We start from the raw sequence: 20936 nt of genomic DNA, 5'->3' as shown, positions 1-20936 counted from the left end.
GCGTATTGTTTCAATAAGTTAAATTGATATATAGTTCACAACATATAAAGAATGACTACACAAATGAATTATACATTTTAAAGCCAGATTATGAACATTTGCATTGTTCTAACAAAACAGTTAATTATATTATGAATGTCTTTATTTAAGTACTGTATTGTTAAATCAGTAAATTACTTATAAGTCACCTTATTGATTTGTGTGTGTGCGATAGTTTTTTGGTCATGTCAAACATTTTTTAATTGCATAGCCTTAAACATAAATACACTATTGTTTAGACTAATAGTCTAATTAATTTCTTTTTTTTTTAATACAGGCATATACTAGTACATATTTCAGGCTTTAAATTGTTTCCAAACAAGTCCATGGTAATCTAAAATTTCAGAAGCATGCCTTGCTATTTTCGAATCATTGGGAAAAGAAAAACTAAATCCATTTCAACAATTAAAACCAGCAAAGATCATTATTTTTTCATTTTGTTATACTTTTGAGGATTTTTCTATATTCTTGTCAAAACCTATCATATACTATTACAAGGAATGATATGTGAACCTTAAAACAGAACAAATTTTGACTCGTTTATATGGCTCAATTGATATTAACTTCAATGCCATTGAGCAGATAATACTGAAAAAACATTTTTTATTTATTTTCTTTTTCTGATTATTAATAAATATATATATTAGCCTTTTTTCTGGGAAAACTGGGCTGAATGCATGTACATAAAGTGTTGTTCCAGACTAGCCAGTGCAGTCTACACATGCTTATCAGGGATAACACTTTCCACATATATGGAAGTTAGTCTCTTGTAAATGAAAATCCAGTCAAGGAGGAAAGTGTCTTCCTTAATTAGCATTGTGCAAACTGAACAGGCTAATGTGGGACAACACTTTAAGCACATGCATTGAACCCAATTTTCCCAGTGCGAGGCTAATATATTTCTAATAAAGATTGAGACACACTTTTACGGGTGGCCTGGACAATCTCTGGTGGACAGATTCCTTCCCAGATCCAGCTGCCCCGACCCGCTTTGTGGGCGCTGACTTCTTTGGTTCCACTTTCACCTCCGTTTGGGCCTGTTGCAGACGACCCCTTATTCCATACTTAGGGCCCGCTTTGGGGGCTGGAGCCGGTTCCGGAATTTTAACAGCTCCCGGTACATTACTTGAAGCTTTCTTGTGAATTTCGGATATGACAACGGCATCTGTCACTTCACGCTGCAAAGAAAAAATTGTTTGACGTGTCTGAAGTCTTTATTTCTATATGTAAGCCTACCTCTGAGGAAACAAAGGGCTTAATGCATGTGCATTAAGTGTTGTTCAAGATTAGCCTGTGCAGTATGCACAGACTAATTAGGGACGACACTTTCTGCCTTAACTGGATTTTCACCAAGAAGAGACTTCCTTTAGCCGAAAAAAGGCGGGAAGTTTTGTCCATTATTACCCTGAATGCAATGCACATGGTTGACTGGGATTACGCTTTACGCAGATACATTCCTGTTGTTGTCTTAAGAGGGAGGCACATTTTTAATATTATAATTCAGAAGAATTGTTTTATTAGATTTTATTTGAAGTTCTAAATAGGCCATGAACACAAAAACAATAACTGCATATTCAATTGAATTCAATTTATGGACATTTTGTCCTAATTCAAAAGACAAACACCACATATTTGATGTTTTCATTTTCATGTTCATTTGAGTCAATCAAAAACTACATAAACTTACATGCATTGATGTCAAGAGATAAATCTTAAATAAAAAAAAACAAAAAAACAGTTGCAATCATTTGAGCCTGGCTCTGGGAAAAATAGGCTTATTGCACATGGGTAGTGTCATCTCAGATAAGCCTGTGTCGTCCATGCAAGCTAATCAGGGAGAACTCTTTCTGCATATATAAGATTTTAGCTTAGAATAGTCTTCTTTTAAACACAAAATACCATAAAAGCAGAATTGTTGTCCCTGATTAGCCTGTGTAGATTACACAGGTTAATCTGGGACAACACTTAACGCACGTTCTTTACGCCCCATTTACCCAGAGCGTGGCTCAATTATTATGCATTCGAAATTCATCAAGGGAGATAATCACCTCAACTTCTCGCCGCAACTTCTGGATACTTTTGTCCACCATGTTTTTGATACGCGCTTTCTCATGATCAGTACTGAAAAAAAATTTGCGTCGTGTTCTGAGAAAACTGGGCATAATGCATGTGCGTAAAGTATCGTCCAAGATTAGCCTGTGCAGTCCGCACAGGCTAATCAGGGACAACACTTTCCGCTTTTATGACATTTTTCGTTTAAATGAAGTCTCTTTTTAGCAAAAATCCAATTTAGGCGGAAAGTGTCGTCCCTGATTAGCCTGTGCGGACTGCACAGGCTTATCTGGGACAACACTTTACGCACATGCATTAAGCCCAGCTTTCTCAGAACGCGACTCATTTAATCAATAATTCTAAGAAACCAAAGCCACTAAGACAAAACTTTGCAGGTTATATTGCTGAACTTTTTTTAAATAGTATTGTTAAATTGCAACAGTTCTCCACTGAAAATTCCTAGTAAGGTCTGAGAGATGAGAGATTTGCTGCTAATTGTCCATGGAAACTGCAAAATATTTATGTATCAGGTTATATATTCCTAAGTTTGATTGCAAGACCTTGCAAATTTTGTAAAATCAAAACCTGTTGGAATGTTCACCTACTGATGGAAACTTGACCATGAGTCGGTAAGACAGACATACGCCTTCTTCAATTCATCTCAATTACCCTAACATTTGAGCAGAGTTTGAAAAGTTAATTGATATATGAAGCAGACATTAAAATGGCTGTTCAAACATTGACTTTGAAGTGTGACCTTGACCTTGTGTAACTTGACTCACCCTTTATACACAGTCTCAATGACAATAAAGACAAAGCAGACATGTACAACCAAAGGATGTATGGTTGAAGGGGATTGCTCTTACCCAATACTACTCTGAAAGGGCAAATCTTACACAAAGCAAGACTTTTGGTGAACTCTAACCTATCATTGTAGACTGCCTCAAGCATGCTGTAGACCTCAACCTCTTGTTGAGCTCTCATCACTGCTTCGAAGTTTGACTCCAGAAAGCCGCGGTTTTGTTGAACCTGTCTCAAGATACTTTCTGCCTCCTTGAATCCTGGATGCACAGGGGCATTGAAATGGCTAAAGGAGAGGTCTGGCAGAGATTTGTAAGGTGTGGTAGGCCCCTGTGCGGGCATTTGCTGAAAAAAGCAAAAATATAAGACATTTGACAGGTGAAGTAGTCCGCTAGAAATTAACCAATAATATGACACTGGGTTTAATATATTTTCTTTAGATGAAAGCTTAAAATCAGAAACTAAAAAGATACTAGTAATAAGTAAAATGCAAAATATAGTTAAAATTTAAAACAGTGAATGTATATAAAATGAAATATTTTGTAACTATCACAATGCAGAATTTATCTTTTAAATAAAAATACACTCTGCAAAATATACATTTTAGCTTTTCAAAACTATGAAACACATTTATACAATTAATTTTAAATAAGAAGTGACTGACTCTTATTGGCTTAATTAAAGTCCAGATCAAAAGAATTTCTTCATGTAATCCTAAAATAATGACCAGCCGCATGCAAGTGAATACAAATTACATAAATTTGCCTGTAAATGGATTCACTTTAGCCAAACATGTGTTCCTAATTTGAATATCGATTCGGAGTACAGTGATGAATAACAAAAGCCCATAGATATCTACAGAAAGAAATTAGAAATAGTAATTTTGGATAAAAAAGTCAGCTTCTCTTTTATTACTTGAACTGCAGGAAACAACCAAATGTTGCAAGCTATAAATGGTTACTTCCAGAAACATACAAGAGGTGCATCTGATATACCATGATTAAGCTTCCATATTGTTTATTTAAACCTTTCCCTCTCAGAAGCAAAGTGAAAATGACTATATGCAAACAGCATAAAACCAGAACAGCCTTTGAGTAACTCGCAGTCTGTTCAGGTTTTATGCTGTTTGCTGATCATCAGTATCTAAGGGTTGGAAATGAAGACGTTAAAACTTGAATCTAGTAAGAAAGGTCTTTAATTAAATGTAATTTACTTAGGGACTACAAATGCAAAAAAATGTATTTATAAGGGGTAAAGGGTAAAGCTTCCATATTGTTTATTTAATGTGTTGGTGTTTTTTGAAAGTTGTGCAAATAATAGTTGGTTACTGTACAATTTTCACTTGTATTTGCTGACAAATGTTTAATAATGTCTGTTGCGTCTGTTGAAGAAATCTAAAAAAGAATTCTGGAAAAACAAAAACAATTTGGAATTCAAAGTATGTCCGTATTTAAACTAATAAGGTCTGACGCCAATCGTGCAGTATGTATAAAAAGAAGCAGGCGATGAAAACTCTACTGAGCTTAACCCTTTGCATGCTGGGAAATTTGTAGTCTGGGAAATTTGTCGTCTGCTGAATTTCTAAAATTAGCATTTTCTTCGTTTTTTTTTTCGAAGAATACTATCAGAATATCATGTTCTGTTGCGTCTCATCTGGATCCAAACTGTTTGCAAAGGACTTTAAAATTCGGTTCCAGCGCTGAAAGGGTTAACAGATTCAACTGGTGCTATAGCCTTGCGACTAAAGCTACAGGTTATTACCCTGGTGCCCACAGTTCCATCCTGGTGTGACAGACTTTTCTCAATTTATTTCATGAAAATCTTTAAGCTGCTATTGCAATAAATGGGAAAGTGATTAAAAGTTATGACTGCTTATTATAGTTCAATGGTTGAAGACCGCCTTTCAGGTGTACTACCAGGACAAATTTAAATAAACAGTTTGTAAAAAATAAAACATGAGATTGATGATGTGCACAAGCCCATAAAACAGGCAAACAACATATTCCAGATTTAAACCTTCTACGTTAAATACATCAGGCCTAAAGTGTACAGCTGTCAAGAATTTTGGGAGACTGAACATGTCACAAAATGATGTCCATAAATCTGAAGACATCTTCAACATATGACAGTGAACACAAAACAGGGAAGCTTTTATACTTGTTATTTACAGCCAAAAAAAGTGAATAATGAGTCATCATATGTAACCGCACATTTATCAAATTAATAATAAATACAGTTGGTTTATTACTAACTTTTTTTTCTTCATGTACATAATAGACGATTGAACATTTAAAATTTGAAACTTTTAAAAGCGGGTCAAGTTTATTTTATTATACATGTAAAATAACATGGAGAAGATTTAACCCTTTGTCCCATAAGAAGTGAAGATAAAATGGCTTTTGCAACCAGCATAAAACCAGAAAAGCCTGCGAGTAACTCGCAGTCTGTTCAATTTTTATGCTGTTTGCTGCTCATTAGTAACTAAGGGTTGGATAAGAAGCATTTAAAACTTGTAAGTAAGAAATGTCTTTAATTAAATTTAACTTTCTAAGGGACTACAAATGCGTCAAAATACATATCTAAGTGGTAAAATGTTTATGGAGTGAATTGATTGCATTTTATACAACCATTCTAATAACAAAGATATGAGCCTCATTCTGCAAAAAACTGGGCTTAATCCATGTGACTAAATTGTCATCCAAGATTAGCCTGTGCATTCAGCACTGGCTAATCAGGGACAACACTTCATGCTTTAATCGAATAATTTGTTTAAAGGAAGTCTCTTCTGTACATAAATCCAGTCTATGCAGAAATTGTCATCCCTAAATTAGTCTTTGCCCACTTATTGCCAGGTAGGCTAATTTTGGAAGACATTTAACGCCATGCATTAAGTCCAGTTTTCCCATCATGTGTCTTAGACAATATAACACCTCTATGACAATAACCCAATGTGACAGTTTAAGTAAGCAAATTAAATCTTGTTCATATTTAACATTTCAAGAAATCATTTACAGTTCTTTTTCAAATTACCAGGTAGTTATCCAATGGGAACGGTCCCTGGCTGCCCAAACTGGCCTTGGACATGTCCTAAAAAACACAAATTGACATGTATTACTTTAGCATGTATGGAAAATGTTGCATATCTTGATATAATTTTTTTATGTCTATAGTTTGCACAATTTAAATTTTCAGATGATTCTGCATATTAAAATGCTTCGCTATGCCCTGTAAACATATTGGTATTTACTGTATTTTTATGTTATCTATTAATTTTCATTTCAGTTGAAAGCTCAAAATTTAGCATTGCTTAGTCACTATTCTATTCCAGATATTAAGGATAGATTTGCGACTTGCAGTTTGTTTTTGAAGATGTAAAAAATCAATATCATTAAATGGCACAATAATAGCACAGTTTCTGCCCTTTGTTTCTAAAGATAGCTTTAGTGAGAAGATAATGAACTAGTAGCAACAGAACAAGATCAGAGTTATGCCATCTTCTATAGCTAATCTCAACCAAGAACCTTCAAGAATTGTACTCAATATGTAATGCCTCAGTCACAAATAATCCAGTAGCCGTCCCATGTGTCCGATCTCCAGGCATCGGGACGACTGGACGCCTAGGGCGGCATCCCGATTAACTTAAAGTCTCACTTAACATTTCACTGGACATCGGGCCTGGCAAGGAATAGAGTTGAGATTGAAAAACGATCGGTTAATCAACCCACGATTGTCCGATGATCACCCGACATCAGATTTGTTGTACGTGTATGAAGATGAGCTCCGTCCCCCCTCCGGCAGTCATCGTCCGGACGCCCTCCGGCAATCAGACAGTCACCGGGCGATGTTTATGTCCCTGGGAAATACCTTGATTTTTGCCGATACACATACAATGAATTCAATGTCAGGTAATTCGATTCCTTCCCAGGCCTGACGTCGGGTAAAATTTTAAGTGAGAGTTATGTATCCGGACACCGCCCGATGCTACAAAATGACCCGGTGTCCGTGCGATCATCAGCCAGGCGCCTGCCCGATGCACGTTAAAATAACATTATCAATTGATCTTAGTTTCCAGCTCCTGTCATATTTTCTGAGCACTACTGTGATAATTAGTTTGATCTCTTTTGAACGGTGATATATATTTTTTATTTCATTAAATAATTATTTTACTATGAACATAGTTATGTTTAAGGTCAACATAGTTATGTTTAAGGTCTGCCTCTTTTTGTAATGCCACCAATAATAAGGACCACAATGGAAATAAGGACTTGCTCTTTTATGTGTTATCCTTGGTTTGGTGAGCATGTCATAGTTTATTGTACATGATATAGTTTTTAATAATTGCTTATTATTTTATTCTATGTTATGTTGTGAACTGTGTATATGCTTCCTATGCCGAAATAAATCTATCTATCTATCTATCTATCTAAATACGTCGTCCGCTGATCAGACTGTGACCAACTCTATTTGTGAGTGAGGTATAACCAATTACCAGGCCGGTTTGGCTACATTCCACTTACATGGGCAACCTCTTTTATGTCATGTCTTGCAGCGTAATTCTCTTTATCCTGAAATTATAAATAGACAGTATACTCATATAGCATGAAATACATATTAACATGGTCAGCCTCTTAGACAGTGATTTTCCCTTAAGTTTTCTTTGTCAGCATTTCCAATCAGGAAAGTACATTGTAATTAATTTGTATTTCTAGAAGCAAATTAAAACCTGAGAATATCATTATTTGACTGAATTTGAAGACATTAGGACAAAGAAAAAACTTCGAAATAACAATTTTTCAGATGAAAAATTACTGTAAATATTATTTGAGGAAAGGTCTGTTACACTAACCCATTGCAAATATTGCACTTGATAAACTTTACTCTGTTTTTTTGAGCCTAAATAAGGGAAAAAAGGGTTAATGCATACACATCAAGTCCCGTCTTTGATAAGCCTGTGCAGTCCACACAGGCTAATCAGGGACGAAACTTTCCGCCCACATTGGTCTTTCTTTTTGAGGAGATTTCTGTACACAAAAAAAACCATAAAAGTGGAAAGTGACTTCCCTGATGAGCCTGTGCAGACTGCACATGCTCATATATAATGCCAATTTACACATGCAACAAGCCCTGTTTTCCAGAAGTAAGACTCATTTATTCTCTAAAAGTACATTTTTTTTCTAATGGCTGCTCATCATCACTTCAAATAATTTCAAATAAGCCCTATCTCTAGTCTAATATATGTCCTCCTTTAAAAAATCTTCTGCAGATTATTCCTCATGATCAAAGCACCATTAATCATACAATCAGTTGCTACAGAGCAAATCCCTCCTTGGTAAACAGGCGATTTTATGCTTGCATAACTTGTGAGACTGAAGGCATTTTACCCATCCTGTAACAATTGTCACCATAACAACCATCAAAGTGACTTAATAATTTGCTTACGAAACAATAAGACACCGGAAAATTGCAGTATTTTATTTCATTATGGCAATTTTACAGGAAGAAAATGGAGTATGATGTTTCATTTTCATCCGTGCAATCATTTTTGCCTTCCGTGTATGTGCACTTGATATGTCACACCATGGATTTCTCAGAAATGAACCATGGTGTTCTCAGAATGGTTGTAAATAATTGACAGCACATACAAAACTCATTACAGTTTTACCAATTTCTAATTAAAAAAGATGGGCTTGCAGCCTACAGGGACACATTAACTATCCTTGGAACAATTGAAATTCAAGTATACTGAAAATGTCATACAATAAATAGCATGTAGTTCATTTTACTCCAATTTGAAAAACCTATTAAAAATTATATGTAAATCTAGAACTTTTTGACATTATAACTAGTCTTTTCATTCATGATGGCAAGATTAAGTAATGAATTAATGATGTTTATAGTCCTAGAACTGCATTGTCAAACTAATGCTGTAAAGCTATAACCCGTTTGGTCGCAATCTGGGAAAACTGGGCTTAATGTGTGCATACACAGGCTAATCAGGGACGACACTCTCCGTCTGAACTTGATTTCCCTAAGAAGAGACTCCCTTTAAAAACAGTAAGTATCGTCCATGATAAGCCTGTCAGGACTGCACAGGCTTATCTGGGACAACACTTAAAGCAAGTGCATTTAGCCCTGTTTTCCCAGAACAAGGTTGGTTTTAGGTTCAGAACTTTGACTGTCATAGCCCCTTCAAGCCCCAGTCTTTTCTCGCACACTGAGCTGACAAAAGTTCTATAAGCTTCCTTAAAGGGACATTCACCATCAACATGTTCAAGTATGTGAAGCAATCTTCTTAAATTCATGATGAATACTGTGATAAATTATCTCAGTATGCCCTAACAAAAAAATGTCTGTTTTCTTGTGTGATAAAGTATTTAGCAGTTACATACAACTATTTACTATTTACATCACAAGTTATACAGAGAACTTGTGAGAGTATAATACAATGAACTGCCAATATCTATTTGAGCCGTGCTCTGAGAAAAGGGGGTTTAAAGCATGTGGGTAAAGTGTCATCCCAGATTAGCCTGTGAAGTCTGCACTGGCTTATCAGGGATGACACTTTCCGCCTAAATGATATTTTTTGTTATAATAAAGTCTCTTCTTAGCAAAACTCCAGTTTAGGCGGAAAGTGCAGACTGCACAGGCTAATCTGGACGACAATTTACACATATGCATTAAACCCCCTTTAACAGAGCAAAGATGATTCATATTCTGGCATAATAAGCATCTGCCATGAAGTGCTCATTAACAAGGGCTGTTTGTAAAACATGCATGCCCCCCATATGGGCTGTCTGTGTAGTGGCAGCCATTGTGTGAATACGATTTTTGTCACTGTGACCTTGACCTTTGACCTAGTGACCTGAAAATCAATAGGGGTCATCTGCGAGTCACAATCAATGTACCTATGAAGTGTCATGATCCTAGGCAAAATCGTTCTTGAGTTATCATCCGAAAATCATTTTACTATTTCGGGTCACCGAGACCTTGACCTTTGACCTTGTGACCTCAAAATCAATAGGGGTCATCTGCAAGTCATTATCAATCTACCTGTGAAGTTTCATGATCCTAGGCGTATGCGTTCTTGAGTTATCATCCGAAAACGATTTTACTATTTCGGGTCACCGTGACCTTGACCTTTGACCTAGTGACCTCAAAATCAATAGGGGTCATCTGCGAGTCATGATCAACCTACCTATGAAGTTTCATGATCCTAGGCGTATGCGTTCTTAAGTTATCATCCGAAAACCATTTTACTATTTCGGGTCACCGTGACCTTGACCTTTGACCTAGTGACCTCAAAATCAATAGGGATCATCTGCAAGTCATGATCAATCTACCCATGAAGTTTCATGATCCTAGGCGTATGCGTTCTTGAGTTATCATTCAAAAACCATTTTACTATTTCTGGTCACCGTGACCTTGACCTTTGACCTAGTGACCTCAAAATCAATAGGGGTCATCTACGAGTCATGATCAATGTACCTATGAAGTTTCATGATCCTAGGCCCAAGCGTTCTTGAGTTATCATTCAAAAACCATTTTACTATTTCTGGTCACCGTGACCTTGACCTTTGACCTAGTTACCTCAAAATCAATAGGTGTCATCTACAAGTCATGATCAATGTACCTATGAAGTTTCATGATCCTTGGCCAAAGCGATCTTGAGTTATCGTCTGACAACCACCTGGTGGACGGACCGACAGACCGACCGACAGACCGACATGAGCAAAGCAATATACCCCCTCTTCTTCGAAGGGGGGCATAAAAATTCACAATTTGCCATAAGGTGATAATATATATATGTGAAAAAATGCTGGAAAACTTGTAACAAAGTTCACTTTTAAATGTTCAATTTGATGCAGTTAATACAAATGTTAAAATGATCTCACTAAATTTTTAAATTATAAAAATCTTAAATATTTTAAGATTTCTTATGATGAAAGTTTAAAGAAAACATTGAGAAACCTGTTTTATTCTAGTATGATTTTGTTTTATTTTAAATAACATAACAGATATTTAAGAGCTCTACCGTCAAGTTTACACATTTGTAATAAATCTGGTAACATAACACAAAAAAATGAAAGAGTTTATGTAGATTAGATATTAAATTCAACACCATGACCATACTTCATACATTCAATTGTCGTTTTTGTATGATTTACTTCTTAAATGAAGAAAGAGCTATCGCTTACATTTCAAATTTTTGTATGTCTCCCGTTAACAAACTGAATGTAATGAAGATGGTAAGATAAGTGTATCATTATGTAATACTAAAACCAAGAAATAAAATAGTTGCATGGTGTGAATATCGCCTGCATCAATATAATAAACAATAATAATTGTGGTCAAACTCAAAAGTTCCATATCATCTAAGCAGTTCTCTTAGCATTTGCCTTAAATTAAAATTCATTTTAGCCTCTTAATACGTTGCTGCGAGGCTCTACCTCACAAGCCTATTCACTCAAACCCCAATCATAAGCCTCATGTTTATAAGTAGCCCCTACCTCTACAATACCCTTAACTAAGGACCCAAACATAAGCCCCATTTTTCAGAGAGACTCCTTCCTCTATCAGCCCATTCACCATACCAGAACCCCCACATAATCCTCTTGTGTCAGTATGGTCCATTCCTATACAAGCTCCTTTATCTAGAACCCCCACATCAGCCTGTTGTTGCAGTATGGCCCCTACTTCTACAAGCCTCTTTATCAAGAACACTGACATAAGCCTCTTGTTCAGTATGGCCCCTACCACTTCAATCCTCTTTATCCAGAACCCCAAGAAAGCCTCTTTTTTAAGTATGGCCCTTTCCTCTTTAGGCCCCGTGTCAAGAACCTGAACATAAACCTCTTGTTTCAGTATGTCCCCTTCCTCTACATGCCTCTATATCCAGAACACCCACATAAGTTTCTTGTTTCAGTATGGCCCCTACCTCTTTTAAGGCCCATTTATCCAGAACACCCACATTAGCCTCTTGTTCCAGTATGGCCCCTACCTCTACAAGACCCTTTATCCACATACCCCACATAAGCCACACATCTCAGTGTCAACATACCTCCACAAGGCCCTGTACTTGGTTCTTGATGTGGTTAAGGTCCTCTATGAGATGCTTCGCCTTCCTCACATTGGGAGACTCATACGCATCCAGGGGCCTGCAAATACAACAATTATATATGTAAGGGACTGAACATTAAGCCTTCTTTTATGTTGAAACAGTCAGCCAACAAAAAGATCGTCTCTGGTTACTCTATTCTTAGTGGTTTTGTATGTATATTCCATCCTTTTATTGTAATACTTGTACTATTTGTTTTATGTACAAAAGTGAGAAATCAGGATCTATATTCAGGAGGAAGACAACAAGTTGTATATTTAGCAGTGTGCCATTAGGATCTCTATTCAGAAATGTGGTATCACCAAATACATTAGCAGTAAACCCTGTTTTCACAGAGCAAGGCTCATATGGTTTGCTATAATAGATTTCCTTATTCACATGGAAAACCACTGCCTTTGATAATGGAATAGTTCCATTGAGTCACTGGGTTTCTTTATGCTTAATATCTAGTACTATCTGTCCATGACTTTCAAGTTTAAAATATTAGAATATCTACTTGAAAGTGTGACACATCTTTTGTTGAAAGCAGGAATAAGCAGGAATATTCTATATAAGCAGGAATTTTCTATCAGTTTTCTCTACTTTTTCTTTATTTTTCAGCTTACTTTTTCTTTCTTGGTTTTCAACTTATGTGACGCTATAATTTGGACAGTAGTTCAAACTTCTATTTATTTATAAAACTAAGAACGCTCATTTTGTTATTGCTTTCTTTGTGTGTTGGTAAAACTACCATACACTTTCTTTAATATAAACAATAGACCTTACAGGTGCCAAGGTGTTCACCAGATACTTTAAGGAAATAAAAGTGTTCTGAGCAGGTAACGTTACCAAGGTTCCACAAAAGACTTAAGGGCAACTACCCCAACACATTTCAGCCATGTTTTCAATCGGACCACATTCATTTAATGATTTGAGCAAGTGAATAATGTGACTTCTTGAGTGTTCATATATTTTAACTAAAGCTAAATAGCAAACACTGCTCAGCCTCATTGCCAGCAGGTTGTTCGAAATAAACCACATTTCTCTTGAGTGAGAAATCATTTGTTAAGAATATTTAACATGTTTCATGAATATTTAAAAATGTGCGAGAGTCTAAAGTGTTTACAAACTTTTCATTTAACTTGATGTAGAGGCCTTGTTTTTGACCCAAGATGACCCAGTTTCCAACTTAGCCAAACTATCATTGGGACTCATGTTCGGACCAAATTTCATGAAGATTGGGCAATAAGTATGGCGTCTAGAGTGTTCACAGTCTTTTGACCTAGTTTCAGCAATTATTCTTCTTTAATTTGACAGAGTTACCTTTGTTCGACACGATATGACTTAAGTTCTAAATATGGCCTGTGTAATAGCAAATGTTATTAACCGGCATAAAGGAATCAAAAAGGCTCACCATGGGCAAGTTGTTCCCAGGTGCCTTAAAACCACTACCAAAAATGTCATGTATGTGCACACAATTCCATAGTCCCTTCGCACAACTTGCACTCGGCTATTATTTCTATGAATCATAACCGGCAACCACATTCACAGATGTTCCTCAATCACACCAACAACTGGTGGAGTCCACACATTTAAAACGCAACCATGACATTCAAATGCTGATTATATCTTAGCCAATAAATAGTGGATTAATAACTACGAGATATGAACGTTTTTCTAGTCCAAGCTAAAAGCATAATGTGCTTACGAGACTAACGAGAGACATAAGGAAAGTTTAGCTGGATGGGTCAAGGTCCCCCTGGGTACTACTTCCCCAAACCCAATTTTTTTTTTCGTACCCACATTTTTTTCTTACCCACAATTTTGGTACCCAATTTTTTTCTTTAACAAATTTTTTTCAGCATAATTTTTTCTTACCCAAATTTTTTTTCGTACCCATATTTTTTCTTACCAACAATTTTTGTACCCAATTTTTTTTCATACCCATATTTTTTTCGTACTCATATTTTACTATTGGTATAATGTTTTCGTCCCAAAATTTTCGTTCCCACATTTTTCACATATGGGGACAAAAAAAATTTGCGTATGAAAATTTTGGGTACGAAAAAAATGTGGGTACGAAAATTTTGGTTTTGAAAAAAATGTTGTTACGAAAATTTTGGGTACGAAAAAAATATGCCAAAAATAAATTTTGGTACGATACAAATTTGGATACATAAAACATTAGGGTGTGACAATTGTGGGTTAGAAAAAATTATAGGGTACGAACAAAAATGGGTACGAACATTTTGGTTACAAAAACAATTTGAGTACTATACTAAAAAAAATTGGGTACTTAACCAAATTGGGTACAAAACATTTTGGATACGATTTTTTCCGGGTACTAGTTCCTAGTAAATTCCCAAAATTTTCGTTCCCACATTTTTCACATATGGGGACAAAAAAAATTTGCGTATGAAAATTTTGGGTACGAAAAAAATGTGGGTACGAAAATTTTGGTTTTGAAAAAAATGTTGTTACGAAAATTTTGGGTACGAAAAAAATATGCCAAAAATAAATTTTGGTACGATACAAATTTGGATACATAAAACATTAGGGTGTGACAATTGTGGGTTAGAAAAAATTATAGGGTACGAACAAAAATGGGTACGAACATTTTGGTTACAAAAACAATTTGAGTACTATACTAAAAAAAATTGGGTACTTAACCAAATTGGGTACAAAACATTTTGGATACGATTTTTTCCGGGTACTAGTTCCTAGTACCCCGGGTACTTTGAATTATACTTCCCCGTACCCGGGGGGACCTTGACCCATTAAGCGAAAATTTGCAGCATGTGTCGCAATACTTATAAAACCAAACGTGTCTGATAACTTACACGCAAAACTCTCATTTCTCGTCCTAAAGTATATATAATGTCATTCCGCCAGGAAATTAGACACATTTCGTGCACTGCGACAAGCTTACACGTCAACCGTTAATGTTCAGTAATGTGTTAGTAAATTTATTCAAAAAACAACAACAACATAAGTATACACAAGTGTTAAATGTCTTTGGGCACTGTAATTTATCGCCATATCCTATGCCAGCGATCGCACTTGGAAAGTCTTTAGTCAATGTGATTTATTGGCATACTAAATGCAAAAAAGAGCTGTCACCATAGGATGACTTATGCCGACTATAAACGCTTGATAGATGTTATAACTTTTTTCGAAACCTAAACGAATATTTCGAAACCTAAACGCGGACCCTAAGTTCAAGGTCAAGGTCACAGGGGTCAAAATTTGTGTGCGTATGGAAAGGTCTTGTCCATAAACACATGCATGCCAAATATGAAATTGCTATCTGAAGCGACATAGAAGTTATGAGCATTTTTCGAAACCTAAACGCAAACTGTGACGGACAGACGGACGGACAGTTCGATCACCATATGCCCTCCTTCGGGGGCATAAAAATATATGGCTTCAGTAGCCTTCATATAGTGCAGTACACAGCGCAATACTACGGGATAAATACGTGTTATGCGTAAATTTTTTAAAAACAATTACCATATACTAACAAAGAAACAAGTTTCACTTCGTTTATATTTGACACGAAATACTGACAAAAACAATATTCACTGAGTTTATTTTTGACGAGAAATACCTACAAAGAAACAAGTTTCACGTCGTTTATTTTTTACACAAAACTATCAAACCGCATTTAGAACTTTAGTTATGACCTTGACCGAATCACCACTCAGCCATGTCGTTGCGAATGTCAAAGTTCGCGCGATTTTCAAGAAACATGTGCGACAATACATATAGTATATAAACACACATACATACATTATTGCGTTACGTTAAATAAAGAGTGGAAACGTTTTCTGATAGAAAATCATTCAACCGGAGCATTTATGACGTCATGCATGATTCCGCACATTAAGACCAATCATTTCAGTAATCAATACAGTCTTCAATGCATTCATTTTTACAGATATTCAAACCAATGTGATGGTTCTATGTTCTATGTTAAACTTAATGATCAAACCATAACCAGTTATACGAAGACGCTTGCACAAAAATGCATTTTTAAATGCGCAAATAAATCCTCGGTTTTCAAATATTTATGTTTAAATAAGTAAACAAGGTCTGATTGATTTCCATAATTAACGATTGTTGCAAGTAGCGATTATCTCAATGCGTCATTTCCCGATGAAGCAGTATATGTAGGAGGTTTTGAGAGGGGTGTTTGTGTATGGATATGTGTATTTCTTTTGACTTTGCAGTCAATGATAGCACTTATTTTCAATGGGGTCCTTTGGTTTTTGCTGAAGAGACAGCAAGCAGAAGAGACAGCATTGGGATACAAGGAATCTGAGTGCGATACCCTAGCTCTTTGCGATTAGATCCATTGGTTCTTTTACTCGGTGTATAGCACCGATACACGCGAGAATTACCTGGGTTTCATACCATTACATCTCTAGTTGGGTGGGAAACACTTAAAGCATTTCTAAATTCCCAGTACCCCGGTCGGGAAATGAACCGGGGACCTCTTGAACGGTAGACCAGAGTGTTACCACTCGACCACCGCACCACCCTGGGTATACATCAAATTACAAAAAAATCTGATACGTCCATATTTTTTTTCAATAGCTGTATTTGGTAAATAGTTTGGTATTTGTAAAGAGACATTTGTCCTATTTAGTACACGATTGAAAGTTTATTTCAATATTGTATATCGATGTCAACCGTTAGAGACTATCCGGTAAGTATGAACATATTAATGCACTTATATTGAATTTTATATGTGACGAACGTGAGTATTGCTCCCCAATATGAACCTGACACTGACAATTATGCACGCATTTATTTAACTACCATGAAGCTGAATACATATTTCTGTCGCAATATACGCGAGATGACTCGATCTAAGCTTTCCTTATTAATTATGCTGTTATGACTTAAAATCGTGCAAAACGTGCACGTTCACAACCGAATGCAAAACAAGACAAACATCAACGTGTCTATTTTATGCCATTTGAACTCACGAGTGCCAGGTCAATATTATACAATACCATGTTTAAAACCGATGTTACTTTTCAACCGTATTGCCTCACCTAATAACAGCGGTATGAGCGTCTGACATTATGGAAACGAGTGTGTATTTTTAGGCAACTAATGGCTCCTTTCTGTTTTAATACGATATTTTGCTTTCTACGTGGGTTGTGATTTATTATGTTAATATTACTTTGATTTTAATGATAGAACTGCAATTATTCGTATCTACAAACTATTTGCTTCGTCTGCCAGCGCATCACAATGATTGGGCCAGTTAATATTGCGCGCGACACGAACAAGCGTCTTTAAGACACGGAATGCTTCCGACAGACTGGCACCCGTTTTGCCTTTTCCATTCTGAACAACAAGTTAAACTGCCTGTCCACATGCGAGCTTTTCACTCATTCCCTGGAAATAATCAGCTCTCTACCAATAGCGATCAGCCTAGCCAGCGATTTCATAAAATTTAATTTTCAACATCACGACAACCACTCATCAACTATATGTTCCTTATTGTAATCTACATCAGAGAGGATAAGCGCGCAAAGACGCCGTCCTATTGTAACAAATAACTTCCATCGCCGTGTTGTCAAGGAAAACCATTTGTTTCATCTGGAGAATGATATACATCAGCGGCGGTCCTAAGAATGGCGCACGTAACAAGTGCGTGCAGCGTATACGAAACGCCGAAGTGAATACTTCATTTAACATCAAAGAGAATTAAGGCGCACCGTCTTGCATGAAAATATTGCCAGCTTGGCGACCGACGTGGTGCTTAGCGTTGTTAGGCGCACGCAATCTTGCACAGTGGCACGATTCCCGATGTATATATTATATCATTCTCACACGAACCATTTGCCACAAAGTTCTAAACGTTTGCCACAGAGTCGATATCAAGGCGCTTCGTTTGATGCAAATTATTCCACAAACTTTAACACTATCTTTAAATCGTTTGACATGAACATATTTTTTGTTATACCTACTGGAAAAAAAAGCACACACATACAAACAATCGGCAAAATAATGTGATGCTTCGAGGTCTAGAGTAAATCTAGAAGAGAACACGCGTTTCAAGCTGAGATATGAAATCACTTTCGAACATTAACATTAAACAAATCATAAATTACAAAAGAAATATATTTCAGTTAAATAAAAAACAGAACTGATGCTATATTAAAAGCTTTAAAAACGATTGACCAGTTGTTTAATTTCGCCGTTTGGAAATGGAGACCATGCAGCAGAGCAAACTAATGGAAATGCAGTTTCCAATATGTCATTGAATGGCAACTCTTATCAAATAACATGCCATATAGCGAGACCATGTCTTGTGAACGAAACCAACGAATTGATATCCGTTTTGACATTACTAATGTTGAAATAATTACACCAACACTCTCAGTCAATACAGTTTGTGTGCAAAATCTTAACTTTTAGCGCATGTAGACAAAAAAATAGTGACAATTATGTTCGCCCCAAACGGGACTATCCGCTTTCTATGCACATAAGACATTTTGGAATTAACGAGGGTAATTTAAATGAATACATTGAATTAATGATCAATATCGTTATAACTCAGTCACAAATAGAGACCGATCACCGTCCGATCAGCGGATGACTTATTTTTCCGCTAATCAGGCTGGCGCCCGGCCGATGATCGCACGGACACCGGGTCATTTTGTAGCATCGGGCGGCGTCAGGATTAACTCTAAGCGTTAAACATGTTTATAAAATTTGTTGATTCTTTATTTTAAAAGAAAATATTACCATGCCGGACGAATATACATTTCTTTACACTGTCTCTATCAGTATTTAAGTGACAGCGACCTTGACCTTTATCCAACTGATGTCATTTATTGGGATTAACGTGGAAAAAAATGTGTTATCATTCATGTACAATTCTCCAAAAATACACCGTCATAAATTACCAGCTATCATAAACAATAATAAATTCAACGTTAACACAATCTGTAAATTTACCAGCTCGAGTGCTTTGACGCTTGTAAATACACACGTTGACACGTGGTAGTCAATCACAAGTGAGAGAAAGAAACGGGTTTTGTATTTTAAACCGTAGGTAAAGCTCGCCTAAGGCCACCAGAATGTGTATCAAACTTAGTTTATTAGCATCTCTGACGTCATATTTGTCGGACAAGTATATTTTTGGACGGATTTATTGCGAAGAATATATAGCTATGCGATGTATGTCCCGCGGCAAGAGGACGGTCGATACACTGGTTTCACGATTCGTTTGAAGAATTTAAAGACGTGCTGCTGATAGAAAAAATCAATAAAATAATTATAAAATATTTTACACAATAATTTATTTATGGAGTAGTGAAAATCTTGCTAGAAACGCTTAACAAAACGGACCAAAATACCAAAACACATTCGAAATGATGAATGTCTCAGTACGCAGGTTTGTCGTGATATATTGCTGTAGTACAAATGTGCGATAAGCAATTAAGTGTCATAGTGACATCTTATTAATTATGGCATGCGTTTACGACATATTACCTAACAGCATGACGTTTAAGGACGATGCCTTCAAAAACAGGTGAAGCGAAAAATACTGTGACAGCCTTCTAGTTTATTTAATGAAGATTAATGACTACATTTTTTTCTATTCTAGAACTCATTTTAAATGCGCAATTCATTAAGTGTTAATAATGTTGAACATAGATGCGAAACAAGGCATGTACATGGCGCTTAAACTATTCGTATCGAAGAGTGCTGCACAATCTCGTAAGTATTGGTAGCCGCGGTGTAGTGGATATGGCGGCCAGGAGGAAAAGGGTTCAATCCCCATTTTGGGAGAGCTCTTTAGATCTCCATAAAAAAGACACCAAGTACGGGTTCAACCCAAGAAAGGACTACAGAACGTTTAAATAAGCCTTAGGCTTTCGATGCAATCGATATAAAATACATAAGCTTACATAAAATAATAAACTAATGTCATTCAGTAATACGATAATCATTGTAGAATTTTTTTTTATTATCTTTGACAACTTAATTACTCGTAAACGCAAATATTTCGATTGACAAATCCCCTTGGAAACAAAACTGTGTTTCGCACTACGCTGCGTTCAAATAGACGTGTATTAATTTGTATAGGGATAAAAACCAATACATTTAATTTACAATGGAAAACATTAACAAGGGCTGTCAGAGGACAGCGCGCTCGACTATTCGAGTGCTTGACAGTATAACGTAATCATGGAGAGGGGGGGGGGGGGGTATAATGTGGGTGTGTGGTCATTTACAAGATGATCTTTCAAAAATAAGGGGACAAAATTTTTTTTTGGTGGTGGGGGGGGGGAATTCTGGGGTGGGGCATGGGGGATGGTTTGGGTGGAGTGCATTGTGTTATGTCAGGTAAGTGTTGTTTTGTCAAAGTATGAATCGAATGTGATCATAAATAAAGAAGTTATGGCAATTTAAGCAAAATTTTAAATTATCTAAGTATAAAAGGAGCCATAATTCTGTCAAATGCTTGATACAGTTGTCTGCTCTTGTTTATAGATTGGGATTATGTTGGTAAAGAAGTATGCAACATATGCAAGCAATATGTCAAAGGACATAGGAAATATTTGGGGTAGTACGCAAACTTTAACATTTGCACGCTTACGCTAACGGGAACGGGAACGCCGACGCCGGGGTAGGTAGGCTAGCTCCACTATAATTATTTCATATAAAATAGTCGAGCTAAAATACAAAAAAAAACATGATTCGATTGCGTGTAACTGTTTCTTATATTTTTGAAGAATAAATGATATTATTTCCGCTCTTATAACAACGATATGCACTTAGAGCGCAGTGCACATTTAGTTTCCTCTTTACATAAGTCTCGAAACATAGCATACAGCTTGACAAATAAGGCTTCGTGACAACAAGACTATTTCACTCCACTTATACTTTCCGTATTGTATCGGACAGAAACTATCAAAGCTGT

General features: G+C 36.2%; 1 protein-coding gene across 2 annotated transcripts in view; it reads right to left on the bottom strand.

Moving 5' to 3' along the window:
• LOC127875117 (TALPID3 protein-like) overlaps positions 1 to 20936 on the bottom strand; it is a 159351-nt gene that overhangs the window by 46311 nt on the left and 92104 nt on the right. For both annotated transcript variants that reach the window (XM_052419939.1, XM_052419940.1), the window contains exons 14-19: positions 11951 to 12047; positions 7410 to 7457; positions 5923 to 5979; positions 3017 to 3237; positions 2088 to 2160; positions 963 to 1217 (exon numbers count right to left, since the gene is read on the bottom strand). In XM_052419939.1, the coding sequence (XP_052275899.1) occupies positions 963 to 1217; positions 2088 to 2160; positions 3017 to 3237; positions 5923 to 5979; positions 7410 to 7457; positions 11951 to 12047 (751 nt within the window). The remainder of the gene's footprint in view (positions 1 to 962; positions 1218 to 2087; positions 2161 to 3016; positions 3238 to 5922; positions 5980 to 7409; positions 7458 to 11950; positions 12048 to 20936) is intronic.

Source organism: Dreissena polymorpha, chromosome 3 (genome assembly GCF_020536995.1).
Source record: "Dreissena polymorpha isolate Duluth1 chromosome 3, UMN_Dpol_1.0, whole genome shotgun sequence".
Taxonomy (NCBI): domain Eukaryota; kingdom Metazoa; phylum Mollusca; class Bivalvia; order Myida; family Dreissenidae; genus Dreissena; species Dreissena polymorpha.
Note: the sequence above shows the minus strand (reverse complement) of the source record. Positions and strands in the feature narration are given on the sequence as shown.